The sequence below is a fragment of the Culex pipiens genome, chromosome 3 (assembly GCF_016801865.2).
Source record: "Culex pipiens pallens isolate TS chromosome 3, TS_CPP_V2, whole genome shotgun sequence".
Lineage (NCBI taxonomy): Eukaryota > Metazoa > Arthropoda > Insecta > Diptera > Culicidae > Culex > Culex pipiens.
The window spans coordinates 107,637,177-107,650,339 of NC_068939.1; the positions used below are offsets into that span (position 1 = coordinate 107,637,177).

General features: G+C 42.5%; 3 protein-coding genes across 4 annotated transcripts; 1 reads left to right on the forward strand and 2 right to left on the reverse strand.

Moving 5' to 3' along the window:
* Positions 1–664: 664 nt before the first annotated feature.
* LOC120422006 (uncharacterized protein K02A2.6-like) lies at positions 665–7,273 on the reverse strand. Of its 2 annotated transcripts, none has more exons than XM_039585324.2 (4): positions 7,073–7,273; positions 3,396–5,065; positions 1,049–3,254; positions 665–977 (listed from the first exon to the last, which is right to left on the reverse strand). In XM_039585324.2, the coding sequence occupies exons 1-4, from the start codon at positions 7,086–7,088 to the stop codon at positions 856–858; spliced, it is 4,014 nt and encodes a 1,337-aa protein (XP_039441258.1). In that variant the 5' UTR covers positions 7,089–7,273; the 3' UTR covers positions 665–855. The 2 variants fall into 2 exon arrangements, with proteins under 2 accessions (XP_039441258.1, XP_039441265.1); XM_039585331.1 differs by lacking the exon at positions 7,073–7,273 and adding an exon at positions 5,134–5,695.
* A 1,701-nt stretch (positions 7,274–8,974) lies between these two features.
* On the forward strand, positions 8,975–11,212 carry LOC120422093 (tRNA-dihydrouridine(20a/20b) synthase [NAD(P)+]-like). The gene is made up of 6 exons (XM_039585445.2): positions 8,975–9,100; positions 9,175–9,269; positions 9,327–9,448; positions 9,514–9,589; positions 9,646–10,040; positions 10,693–11,212. The coding sequence occupies exons 1-6, from the start codon at positions 9,092–9,094 to the stop codon at positions 11,193–11,195; spliced, it is 1,200 nt and encodes a 399-aa protein (XP_039441379.1). The 5' UTR covers positions 8,975–9,091; the 3' UTR covers positions 11,196–11,212.
* Positions 9,828–10,638, reverse strand: LOC120422100 (uncharacterized). Its single transcript, XM_039585455.2, has 2 exons — positions 10,002–10,638; positions 9,828–9,937 (listed from the first exon to the last, which is right to left on the reverse strand). Exon 1 carries the CDS (start codon positions 10,535–10,537, stop codon positions 10,052–10,054), a length of 486 nt encoding a protein of 161 aa, XP_039441389.1. The 5' UTR covers positions 10,538–10,638; the 3' UTR covers positions 9,828–9,937; positions 10,002–10,051.
* Positions 11,213–13,163: the final 1,951 nt, after the last annotated feature.

Genomic DNA, 13,163 nt, shown 5'->3' on the forward strand with positions numbered 1-13,163 from the left:
TTGTTTCGTGAAGTTTATCCAAGTGGAAAACAATTAAGATAGTAAGTTTTTGGTGCCTGCTGCCAGTCAGTCATAAGTGATCTCTGCAGGGTGGACTGACTGGAAGGAAAAGTTAGTGTAGCTGTGAAGCTATCTCTGTAATTTCGGCGAAACACACTCGGTTGTCCCTTTCCCGTGGGGGAACCTCATCATCGCCGAGCAGGGTCAGAGTAACTTTTGGTTGGGCAGCCAAAAGTTGCCTCCCAAAAGTGGGAATAAACAGCAAAAGTCGGGAAATTGTCTTTCCTTCGTACTGTGAGGTTCATGTATTTAAAGTGTAAACTTTATCAATATAAACATCCATATATGCTTTGGGAGACATGCATACAAAAATGAATTCAAGATGCAATGCGGGTTGCAAAATGCATAATACACACAAATCAATAAAAGTAGGTAAGGGAACAGCATCTAATGCCAGCGTGTCTCTAATGTTGGCAGGTCGGAACTTTGACATTTAATTAAAGCTAATTAAAAGCGTTTTCAACTGAAATCGAGTGATAAACACCTCAATAAGAAGTGAGCAAGCAAGTTTCTATAAAAAGTTTTGCAAAATTAGTTGTTTAAATACCGTCAGTGGGGGTGACTATGAGTCAAAAAACGACACACCTCTCGTAATTACTGTACTATCGAGAAGATTCCGGAGCTCAAAGAAAACACGTTGTGCACGCTTGGTGGTCAGAACAAGAATCCCCGTTTAATTATTTCTCTGTAAGTGTGTGTGTTTCATGAACAGGGCTGTGTCACTCATGTTATTAGCAAGGTATATCAATATAAAGGTAGCTAGGATACTACATCCACCTTCCCCTTTTCTTTGAATTAGTAATCCTGTACAGAATGAACATAATCACGCATGTAGGCGGGCTGACGGGTAGCCCGTCTGGATCCGGTCCTTGTAGTGCTGTTATCGGGGAGGTGTCCGCTGCGACCGGGATGGTTTCCTGCAAAATATAATTTATTTTATTTTATTATTTAAGCTTAAAGTTAATAATACAAAATAAATATACTGTACCGTCCGAGATCTGATCAGAATCAGATGAAACAGGTTTCTCGATTTTCTTCAGATGAGTCACATGTCTGCGATACTTGACCCCAGACTCTGAAGCTATCAGCGTATCACCTCCCTTCCTTTTTACAACTTTGAATGGTTCAGATTCAAAATTAGGAGACAATTTGTTAGCCTTGCTCATTTTCTTCACCAAAACATCGTCACCTTCCGAAATCGGGTTTGGCTTAGCGTGCCGCTTCTCGTCCGCGTACTGCTTTCCTTTGTCCTTCATCTCTCGATCACGATCAACCAGTGCTTCGTCCACTTCCTTCGGCTGATAAATACCCGGAAGTTTATCACGAATGTTGTAGCCAAACAGCAACTCCGATGGTGTTTTCTTGGTAGTTGAGTGTGGAGACGATCGGTACATTAGCAGATATTTGTTCAGTTCCTCGACCCAGTCGGCGTTTGTTTCATGGCTGATAATCAACCTTTTCAGGATAGAACGATTTTGGCGCTCAACCTCGCCGTTCTGCTCTGGCCAGTACGGTGTTGTGGTGATCAGCTGAATGTTGTTTGATTCACAGTAAACTCGGAATTCCTCGCTTTTGAATTGCGGACCGTTATCGGCAGTAATACTCAACGGCAGTCCAAATCGAGCAAAAATGGTCTCCAGTCGCTTGATGGTGTCTTTCGAATCGATTTTTGTCATAATTTCCACTTCAATGTAGCGACTATAATAGTCAACTACAACGAAGAGGTAATGACCAGTCGGAAGTGGGCCAAGGAAGTCCATAGCCACATGTTGCCACGGTCCAGATGGTAGCTCACGTCGTTTCATTGGTTCCGGAGCCGAAGGTGCTGCTACCAGCGTGCAGCCTCGGCACTGCTTAACGTATTGTTCAACCTGTGCGTCGAGCTTTGGCCACCAAACCTTAGCCCGCAGCCTTTGCTTCATAATCGTCATACCGGGATGACCCTCATGAGCCAGGTCCAAGGTCTTCGTTCGTAGTTGTTCGGGTATCACCATCCTAGTTCCACGCAGCAAGATACTGCCAGCAAAGCACAATTCTACCGCAATCAGCTTGTACGGGAGCGCTTCTTCTGCCCATACACCTTCATCCAGCGCAACACGAACGGCCTGTATAGCTGAGTCTGTTTTGGACGCCTGCTCAATTTCCGTCAATTTCAGAGCAACGGGCTTTGCGTTCGATGCAACCCACTGCACGTAGTGTTCAGCACAATCATCAAACGTCATGCCTGTAGCGTTAGCCGTGATCGCAAGCCTTGACAGTGGGTCAGCGATGTTCGATTTGCCCGGCTTGTAGATTACTGTACCTTTGTACGCTTGCAACCGTACGACCCACCTCTCGATTCTTGCGCACGGTTTCGAGCGTGATCCGAATATTGTTTCCAACGGCTTGTGATCAGTGATCAGCTCAAACTTCCGCCCGTACAGGTAGTAATGGAACCGCTCTACCGCCCAAACTAGTGCCAATGCTTCCTTTTCGATCTGTGCATACCGCCTCTCGGTATCGGACAAGCTCTTGCTAGCATACGAGATTATTCTCGGGCCAGCGTCATTCAACTGCATAAGCACAGCTCCTAATCCGACGGGGCTTGCGTCGGCTACCAGCTGGGTGCGGTCGTCAACGTCAAAGAAACCCAACGACCGTGGGTTCATCATGTGGTGTTTCAACCGTTCAAAAGCAGCTTGTTGCTCACTTCCCCATGTGAACTTGCACACCTGGTTGGTAAGAAGTCGCAACGGGAAAGTCAAAGTAGCCAAATCAGGAATGAACTTTCCAACGTAAGTAACTAGGCCGAGAAAGCTCCGAACCTCCTCGGCGGTTCTAGGCTCACGGAAGTTTCGAATCGATTCAAGTTTGTCCGAGTCAGGTCTAATTCCATCCGTAGAAAGCACGTGTCCCAAAAAAGTTAACTCTGTCACTCCGTACACACATTTGCTATCATTCAGTAACACGTTCCTCTCCTTAAATCGCGCCAGAACTTCCTGCAGCCTTAAGTCGTGTTCCTCTCGATCTGATCCATAAACAATAACATCGTCAATGTAAATCAAGCATCCTTCACAGCCACTTAAGATCTGCTCCATCGACTTCTGGAAATACTCCGGGGCACAATTAATCCCGAAGAGGAGCCGCGTGTACCGGAACAAGCCTTTGCGAGTCATAAAAGTAGTAATCTCTCGAGATTTCTGAGAAATTTCCACCTAAAATAAAATATCGATTTAATCCTCTCAAAAGCAATTTATTTTCAAATATTCACTTTATTTTCATCGCAGTTTAAGAACAAATTAAATCCAAGATAAAGTTTAAATCCAGTTTAGGGTGTTTAACAGTTAGAATCCTACCTGATGAAAAGCGTTCTTCACGTCCAGTCGCGAGAAAATCTTGGCCTTCGCCAAGTGTGGCAAAAAATCTTCGATGGTCGGTAGGGGGTGGTTCTCCCTTTCCACAGCTTCATTCGCTCGTCGCATGTCAATGCAGATTCGTACGTCGTCGCCTTTTGGCACCACTACTACAGGAGATATCCATTTTGATGGCGCGTTCACTCGCTCGATTACACCCTGGCTCAACAGCTCGTCAATCTTCTGGTCCACTTTGGCCTCCAACGCCACCGGTATGCGTCGGTACGGTTGAACAACGGGAGTTACGTCAGCCCTGATCGGGATGTCTACGACAATTCCTTTGATGGTGCCCAACCGCTTGCACTCAGTGTCCACTTCGTTAACTGGTACACCGATTCGCAGGACACCCATCGCTGTAGCTGTGTCACGACCGATAAGAAACTTGCCGTTTCCTTCCACCACATAGAACTCGGCCGGTTCTGTTACGGATCCAATCTTGAGCGAAGCTGTAAATACGCCCAGCAACGGAAGAGGCTGCCCCCCGTACGCTTTGAACGACTTCGACGTCTCCTTGCGTTGATTCGACACGACTACCTTCTTGGCCTTGAGTTTTTCCCAGTCTCCTTGGCTCAGGAGGTTGTACTTCGAGCCCGAGTCAATAACCGCACACATACCAACGCCACCTACTTCGCATTGCATCTCACCATCGTCGTTACTTGAAGTCACGTTAAAGACATACTCCGTGTCCTTATCAGCGATGTGTTTCACCGTGCTGGAATCCGCCTCAGAACGATCTTGCTTGGCGGCGTAAGCTCTCGGGTGACTTCCGGTCCAACGGTTTCCACCAGGCCTGAACGGTTTCTTTGCCGTTCGACACTTTCTCGCAAAGTGGTCCCTTCCACCGCATTTGTTGCACATGTGTCCTCTGGCAGGACACCTCTCATCACTGGCCACGTGACCTTCAAATCCACAACGGTGGCACTCGGACGAAGCTATCTCCGGAAATCGTTTGCGGTTACCCGACGGAGGAGGCTTAGCATCAATCTTGCTGACCTCACTTGCCGCTGGCTTAACATCTCCCGACGCAAAAGATTTGTCCTGCTTCGCCACGGTTTCGTAGATCTTCACAACGTTTACTATCTCTTCGAGACTTGCGTCGCCCCGCTTCAGCAAATCTCGGCGCAGCGTGTCTGGTTGGCTTGTCTGAATAATTTGGTCCTTGATGTGCTCCTCCATCCGATCATCAAATCCACACCTTTCGGCCTGAACTCGCAGTCTAACGGTAAAAGCGTCAATACTCTCACCGAGCCGTTGTTTCATTTGCCGCAAAATGTGGCGCTCGTAGGTCGAGTTTTCCTTGGGCAGAAAGAACTCATTCAGTCTGGCGCAGGCTTCCTCGTAGCTGGTCATACTTGGCGTGTAGTGTTCGATGTTTATCAACGGCCCACGCATTTCTTCCCCGGGCAACTCCGGCAGCGTTCCGAAGAGCTGCTGAACATTTGGGCCGGCATAGTGCAGCAGCAGATCTTTTTTCCAATCTTCATCCTCGATGCGGGACGCTCGGATCATCGTCTCGAACGACAGCAACCACTTTCGCCATTCCACACCCACATCGTCAGTGTGAGCTGCATAATCAAACTGCTTCATCTGCAGCCCCAGCGTACGAATCATCTCTGCAATTGAACGAAACAGAAACTCGAATTTAGCAACAGCATTTTCCGCACAAAGCTTCAAAATTTACTGTTGATCTAAACACTTTTCCCTTGTTGTTTACTTTACACACCATCTCTATCCGGCTAGCAACATCTGTCAATTTATACACGGTAATTCGAAAACAATCAAATCTTTATAGCAGAATACCTAAACTGTTACAACCTTTGAGGACAACATCTTGGCAAACATGACTCATTTTTGGAGTTGTTTCTGTCTCTTTCTTTCCTCTTCGTTATTTTTCTTTTCCGCATTCGCACTAACACATTGAAGCGATGCTTCAGTTTTTCGCTTGGCCACTTCTAACGGTTTTCTGGTCGAACAATTTCCATCTTCAACCGAATATGCGTTTTAGAAACTGCGTTTTCATTTTCTGCGCATTCAAGCAATTTTCTTCCCGCATTTAAGCAATTTTCCCGGCATTTAAGCGACTTTTTTTTTCCGCATTAAAGCGAATTTTCTTCCCGCATTTAAGCGACTTTTTTTCCTCGCATTTAAGCGACTTTTCTCCAGCATTTAAGCCATTGATCTAATTTGATTTTCACAATAAGTCTTCCAAATACAGCATCTAAGCCAATGATCTTTTTCCACTTGTTTTTGGGTAATTCTCCGCCAACTCACACAGCAGTTGCCCCGACCCCTCTTCGATTTGCGTGAAACTTTGTCCTAAGGGGTAACTTTTGTCCCTGATCACGAATCCGAGGTCCGTTTTTTGATATCTCGTGACGGAGGGGCGGTACGACCCCTTCCATTTTTGAACATGCGAAAAAAGAGGTGTTTTTCAATAATTTGCAGCCTGAAACGGTGATGAGATAGAAATTTGGTGTCAAAGGGACTTTTATGTAAAATTAGACGCCCGATTTGATGGCGTACTCAGAATTCCGAAAAAACGTATTTTTCATCGAAAAAAACACTAAAAAAGTTTTAAAAATTCTCCCATTTCCCGTTACTCGACTGTAAAAAATTTTGGAACATGTCATTTTATGGGAAATTTAATGTACTTTTCGAATCTACATTGTCCCAGAAGGGTCATTTTTTCATTTAGAACATCATTTTTCATTTTAAAATTTCGTGTTTTTTCTAACTTTGCAGGGTTATTTTTTAGAGTGTAACAATGTTCTACAAAGTTGTAGAGCAGACAATTACAAAAAATTTGATATATAGACATAAGGGGTTTGCTTATAAACATCACAAGTTATCGCGATTTTACGAAAAAAAGTTTTGAAAAAGTTGGTCGTCATCGATCATGGCCGTTCATGGTCACCCGCGACAGACACGGACGACGAAACAAAGAGAAACGCAAAAAGCAACTTTTTCAAAACTTTTTTTCGTAAAATCGCGATAACTTGTGATGTTTATAAGCAAACCGCTTATGTCTACATATCAAAATTTTTGTAATTGTCTGCTCTACAACTTTGTAGAACATTGTTACACTCTAAAAAATAACCCTGCAAAGTTAGAAAAAACACGAAATTTTAAAATGAAAAATTTTGTTCTAAATGAAAAAATGACCCTTCTGGGACAATGTAGATTCGAAAAGTACATTAAATTTCCCATAAAATGACATGTTCCAAAATTTTTTACAGTCGAGTAACGGAAAATGGGAGAATTTTTAAAACTTTTTTAGTGTTTTTTTCGATGAAAAATACGTTTTTTCGGAATTCTGAGTACGCCATCAAATCGGGCGTCTAATTTTACATAAAAGTCCCTTTGACACCAAATTTCTATCTCATCACCGTTTCAGGCTGCAAATTATTTAAAAACACCTCTTTTTTCGCATGTTCAAAAATGGAAGGGGTCGTACCGCCCCTCCGTCACGAGATATCAAAAAACGGACCTCGGATTCGTGATCAGGAACAAAAGTTACCCCTTAGGATAAAGTTTCACGCAAATCGAAGAGGGGTCGGGGCAACTTTTCCCGATTTCGTGTGAGTTGGTAGAGAATTACCCTTTTATATCAAAATACTTACCAAATGGGAGCGCCATTTTAGAATCCTCGTCGCCAAATGTACTATCGAGAAGATTCCGGAGCTCAAAGAAAACACGTTGTGCACGCTTGGTGGTCAGAACAAGAATCCCCGTTTAATTATTTCTCTGTAAGTGTGTGTGTTTCATGAACAGGGCTGTGTCACTCATGTTATTAGCAAGGTATATCAATATAAAGGTAGCTAGGATACTACAATTACTTAATAACAAAAACAATTTAAATAACATCGAAAATCTTCCAACGTAGATTTGTTCTTAGATAGTTTACTAACATTTTCCCAAAATATGGTGGATTTTGATGAACACTACCTTAAATGCCAATAGTTTGAAAATTGACCCAATCTCACCCCTTAGAGGGGGTGACATTGGGTCAAATGAAACTAAAATGATGCTTAAATACAACGATATGGTAAAAACAAGTCATCCAACAGTGTTTCTTGTTCGAGGGAATCGTATTGACATGCTTCAATGTTTGAAGTGGAGATTTTCAAACATTTGGGTAGTTTTTGAGCAATCCCAACAAAATTTTTAGAAAAATGATTTTTCAAGAGGTCATTTTTGGCCAAAAACGTACCTCAACTTTAGACAGCTGTCAAAATAACAGGATTTGCTCTAGGAACGAGATTTTTTCAGCGAAGTCATCTTAAGATGTCTCCTACACAACCCTTTTAACAGAATTCAGTTTAATTGAGAAGAATCTAAGAAATGGTGAAAACCGTAAAAAATCACTTTGACCCAATCTCACCCCCCAGACCCAATGTCACCCCTACTGACGGTAGTGAAAATCAGAAAAATTGGATGGAGTTGGAAGCGAGAGCTTAACCTGCCAAACATGCGAGAATTTTCCCTATGTAGATGGTTTCGCTAGCACAGAAATTAAAATGATGGTAATATTACATCCTGGATGATCAAGATGTTGACAGAATTTGTGTCCAAAAATGAATTATTTTATGTCAGGAAGTGGTGAATTTTATTCAGATTCTGTTAAATTTCTTATTTTTACACATTATTTTTGATGAAATTACTCTAAAAAGAGGTAATATTCAACCAATCAAACTTTAAGTCTTCCAAAATTCCAAAATTTTGCTGTTTTTTAGGAAGATTTACATAAACGAATTGACATTTGAAAAATGGCGGCAATTCCATATTGCACCTTTTTCAAAAGTTAGTCATGAATATTTATTTAAAAAAATAAAAAAAATCATTGAATTATTGTTACATTCATTAGCATTGTAGTTTTTGAGTAGTTTTCTAAAATTTAGGCAAAAATCTGATTTCAATTTTTGTGTTTTTTTAATTGTATGGAACTTTGTGTCGCTTTCTGTTATTCAAAAAAGCAATTTTGCATAATTAGTTTCTTCATAAAAATCTCCGAACAAATCTGGTGGCTCACTAAAAGAGAGGGTGGAGGGAGTATTGTGTCCTTCAAGTTGGAATGTATTAGCAGATACATAATATAATAATATTAACATGCAATACAATGTATAATAAACTCTTTTGCATTTGCAAATGTATGAAAACACCATTTATAACTATTTAATATAGTTGTCACGCTTGCCGAGTGTGACAAGATAGCACGTTTATATCGCAACTACTTCCAAATGAAGAGTAACAACATTGTACGGGCTTTTGCTGATTTTGTTGAATCTCTCGATTGTAATTTGGTAATCTGTCATCTGGTCAAAAGTTCTGCCAAAAATGGCGTCCTGAACTCAATCTAGCCAAAAATACACGTCCGAAAAGTTGGCACAATCACGAAAAAAATTAGAAAAATTTGGTAAATTCAACACGCGGGAACACTCGGGAAAATCTTCATCCTAGATTTTATTGTCAAGTGGTCTAATGCACGTGCTAGTGGCGAATAGAGCAACCAGGCTTACATTGCTGTTTCAGCTAGTCGACACCACACAAGATTGGCGCGCTGTTTTCAGTGACAACCGGGTTGTTTATTTACAAACAATCCTAGCACGATTCAACGTGAAAACGTGTTTCACTTCGTGACGATGGCTGAGGTAAGTTAAACTTTTTACAGAGACTAAATAAGTAGATATTGAATCAAATGATAACCCATTTTCTATTTTTCTAGCTTAAACCAAAAACCAGCATTGCTGGCCTCTTCGAAGACGCCAGGAAGAACGGAACCTACCTTAAGATTTGCGCGCCAATGGTGAGATACAGCAAGTATGTATTCGATTAGCTCAATATGTTTCAATTTAGTTACATGATTTTAAATTGCAGATTAGAATTCCGAAATCTGGTTCGCACCTTCGACACCGATCTCACCTTCAGCAGCATGATTATGGCCGATTCTTTCTGCCACAGTGAGAAGGCTCGACTGAACGAGTTCACCACAAATAAAGGTTGGTTTATTGACGATTAAATGTAGCTAGTTTGATATGATAGATACTAATATGGTGCATTTCAGACGACACTCCGATGATAGTGCAATTTGCCGCTAATAATACGATTGATTTCCTGTCCGCCGCTGAAATGGTCTATCCGTAAGATGGTTTGGACTATTGGTTGATAAAATTGGTTAATTTGAGTTATTCTTCAGCTACTCCGACGGTGTGGACCTCAACTGCGGCTGCCCACAGCGTTGGGCAATGCAGGACGGATATGGCAGCGCACTGCTCAAGACTCCGGAGCTGATAGCGGATATGCTGGCGACGGTGCGACGGAATCTGCCCTGCTCGTTCAGCGTTTCCGTGAAGGTGCGGCTGCTGCAAAAGTCACTCGCTGCCACGGTGGACATGTGCCGCCAGCTGGAGGCCTGTGGGATAACGTTCCTGACGGTGCACGGACGGACCGCGGCGGACAAGACAAACGTGCCGGTGAATAAGGACGCGCTGAAAGAGATTAAGGCCAGTTTGAGCATTCCGATGGTGGCGAATGGGGACATTTTTAGCTTACAGGATGCTGATGAGATGCACAGGATAACTGGATGTGACGGTGAGTTTGCTTTATTGATGCTCTTCTAGGGAGATTTTGGACAGTTGTTCGTCGAGAGCCTGTTTGTTTGCACTTTCCATGTACTCGATGTCGGCGTTCAGCTCCGAAATCGATTCCTGGTGCATGTTGATCTTCTTTATGCCTTCCTTCAAGTCGGACATGACACGGAAGAATCGATTCAACTCGGGAATATCTTCATATTTTGCGTTTGGCTTCGTAGTAACCGTGCCCAACTTCTCCAACGACTTGACGATGTCGACTTTGCTGTTGGAATCTACGACCAGCACTTCTTCCGGTTCTGGCGTATTCATTTCAGTCTCGTTCATCTTTTCGTTGAGATGTTCAAACGATATGCTCGACAACGCTTCTTTGGCACTCACAAATATGTTGTACGTATCGTCCAGCTGCTTCCGGATATCCACAATACGTTGCTGGATCATATCCTCCGGTGGATCCGACGAGTTGGACGATCCAGAATTTGCTCCCAACTGTTCCATTTCTTCGCCTGGACTGTTTTATTTGAAGCTTGTAAACAAACCCGACCGTCACTTGGCAACATTCGCTGGCCCATTTAATTCAATCACTTTCTCGCTGGAATGCGACCCAAATAAGCCCGTAATTAGTTTCTAACCCACCCAACCCTCCCTTCCAGGTGTCATGTCCGCTCGCGGGATACTGTCCAATCCGGGCTTGTACGCCGGCCACCGGCAAACCCCCCGTGAGTGCATCCAACGCTGGCTGGACATTACGGCCCAAGCGGACACGGACATTACGTATCAGGCGATGCACCACCATCTGAGCTTTATGGCGGAATCGATGCTGAGCAAGGCGCAACGGGTCACGTTCAACGGGCTGAGCAAGGACAAGCGGCTGGTGGTGGACTTTCTGAGGGAGCACTTCCAGCTGGAACCGCGCCCCTGTGATCATCCGCCGAAGTTGGCGTGTACGTTTGACGATGGGGCGTTCCGGAAGCGGGCGCAGGCCGACGGAAGGAGCGCCGTTGGCGATGGGAAGGGTGAGAATGGGTACGCCAGCGAGAACACAGATGGCGCGTTCTTCAAGAGTATGGTTGACGACTTGGCTAAGGAGGATGGGGACGGCGGTGTGGATGATGTTGGTGTAATGGGTGGGTTGTTTGGGGATGAGGAAATATAAATGAACGTTGGAAATGTGTTTGAATTTTCAATGACATAAATTAAGCTCTTCGAAAACCATTAAATTGGAACGTCATACAAATAAAGGTGTTATGATAAAGTTAATCACCTCGAATAAGGGCGTCAATGCAATCCTGTAAAATTGTTAAAGGCTTATTCCTGCATATAGCTTAATCTCGACATCAATTAAGATTCATTGTGCATCGGTTCAAACGACATAAATTTCACTCGTTTTGCTTTTAGAAAAATGTTCTATTTTTACAATTCGGAACTTTTCAGGTTCTCCCATCGGGACCTGAAATAAAAACCATAAGCTCAATTTTACAAAAACTTGTGAGGAAACGACATATAAATTTCAAGGAATTCGATTAAGCATGTAAAATGGATTATGTATTTGAAAAAAATACATCCACGACTGCACGGTTGAGCTGTACAGGTTGTTTATGAAGGATATTGTCAGACTCAAGTAAAGCTGTTGCTCAAAAGGAAACGGTTTCATTAATTCTAATCGTGTGTCCACAAATAAAGATCACTGGGATTCTGCTACCGAACCTAGTGCAATCACGATTTAAATTCAGCAAGTAGTTTGCTTAACTTTAGTCTCCACTGTTTTCTGTAGAAGTCTCGGGTTAGTTTTCAAAACGTCGTAAGCGCCAAACCCCTCAAGTGGGGAAAACCGATGAACAAGTTTTCGACCATTATTTTAATTCTTATTTATATGTAAGTGGGTTTCAAGGGCATATTTTTAGTCAAAATCATTGCTTTGACTATAAGCTATGGTTGTCATATCAAGTGAATTAAAATTTTTAACAATTAATGTGTGTTTTAGCCTTGTTTTACCACACCAGGTTGATTCGACCTTTTACATGAGCAAATTGTTTCATACGTCCCTGTACTTGGGACTTTTTTTGAAGAAGAATGACATTACGACCATTGGCAAAATTTATTTATTTTATGACTAAACCACATTTAAATCAAACATTATTATTTTGAACATCGTTTCAACACCCCTCGCAAAGAGGGAAGTCGATGTTTTGTGTTTTTGGAGGAGATTGGGAGAAAACATCGCAGGGGAGAAAGGTCCAACTGACAGATTTTATTCTCCCTCTCTCGCGTTGGCTCATACGCTAGCTGAGAGCACGAACAAAATGACGAATTACCACTGATTTGTTTATCTTTTCTTCAGTGGTCTATAGGACCTTGAAGAACTTGGGTTCCTGGAGTTTTGAGAGGGCGTTTATGCGTGATAAGATGGATGCGGTCATTATCGCTTGTTCCTGAACAGATTATGCAACTTGATTTTGTGTTGGTTTAGGCTGCCACACTAAATGATGATTTTGGGGGAAACTAGCCTCTTCCGGATTTAATGACTGAAACTGGATTTTGCTGGCTGGCAAATTGGAAAATATTCTTCGCGCATCCTTTAAGTCATATAATCAGCGCAATGTATTTAACGAGATAACAAATATTCATCTTTTTTCGTAAAAACTCATGTGCGCATAATCATAAAGCAATTAAAACTGAACTTACGTCCTTTTTCTATGAGCGTAAGTACATTTTTGAAATTATCAGTACTTACGACCTTGCATCACCAAGGACGTATGTGACTTCTCCGTATGAAAAGCACATTCGACCTTTTATATGCAGGCGATATTTTTGTTTAAATTTATTTTTTTGGAAATTCTGCTCAAGTTGATCATTAGTAGTGCGTTAGAAGAGTGCAACCGTGCCAAAAACTCAATTTTGGACAACTGGCGCTTACGACCTTTTGAAAACTAACCCGAGAAGTGCACAAGAGCTCTTGTGAAAATCAGTCTTATCAGTCAAAAATGAATATATGAAGTAGCTAGGAAACCATCCAGAAACCACGTGGACACTTTTTTGAAAATCGTGGAAATTCGTGGACGATTGTCTATACAAAAAAAAACTTTTTTGTATGGAGCATGGACTATCGCCAAATCGACCAACC

Coding starts and splice junctions, on each gene's coding strand:
- LOC120422100 (XM_039585455.2), bottom strand. CDS start 10,537: ATGGAACAGTTGGGAGCAAATTCTGGATCGTCCAACTCGTCGGATCCA.
- LOC120422093 (XM_039585445.2), top strand. Junction 9,270..9,326: donor CCAATGGTGAGATACAGCAA/GTATGTATTCGA, acceptor TTTAAATTGCAG/ATTAGAATTCCGAAATCTGG. Junction 9,590..9,645: donor GCCGCTGAAATGGTCTATCC/GTAAGATGGTTT, acceptor GTTATTCTTCAG/CTACTCCGACGGTGTGGACC.
- LOC120422006 (XM_039585324.2), bottom strand. Junction 3,255..3,395: donor TGAAGAACGCTTTTCATCAG/GTAGGATTCTAA, acceptor ATTTTATTTTAG/GTGGAAATTTCTCAGAAATC. Junction 978..1,048: donor TTCTGATCAGATCTCGGACG/GTACAGTATATT, acceptor TATATTTTGCAG/GAAACCATCCCGGTCGCAGC.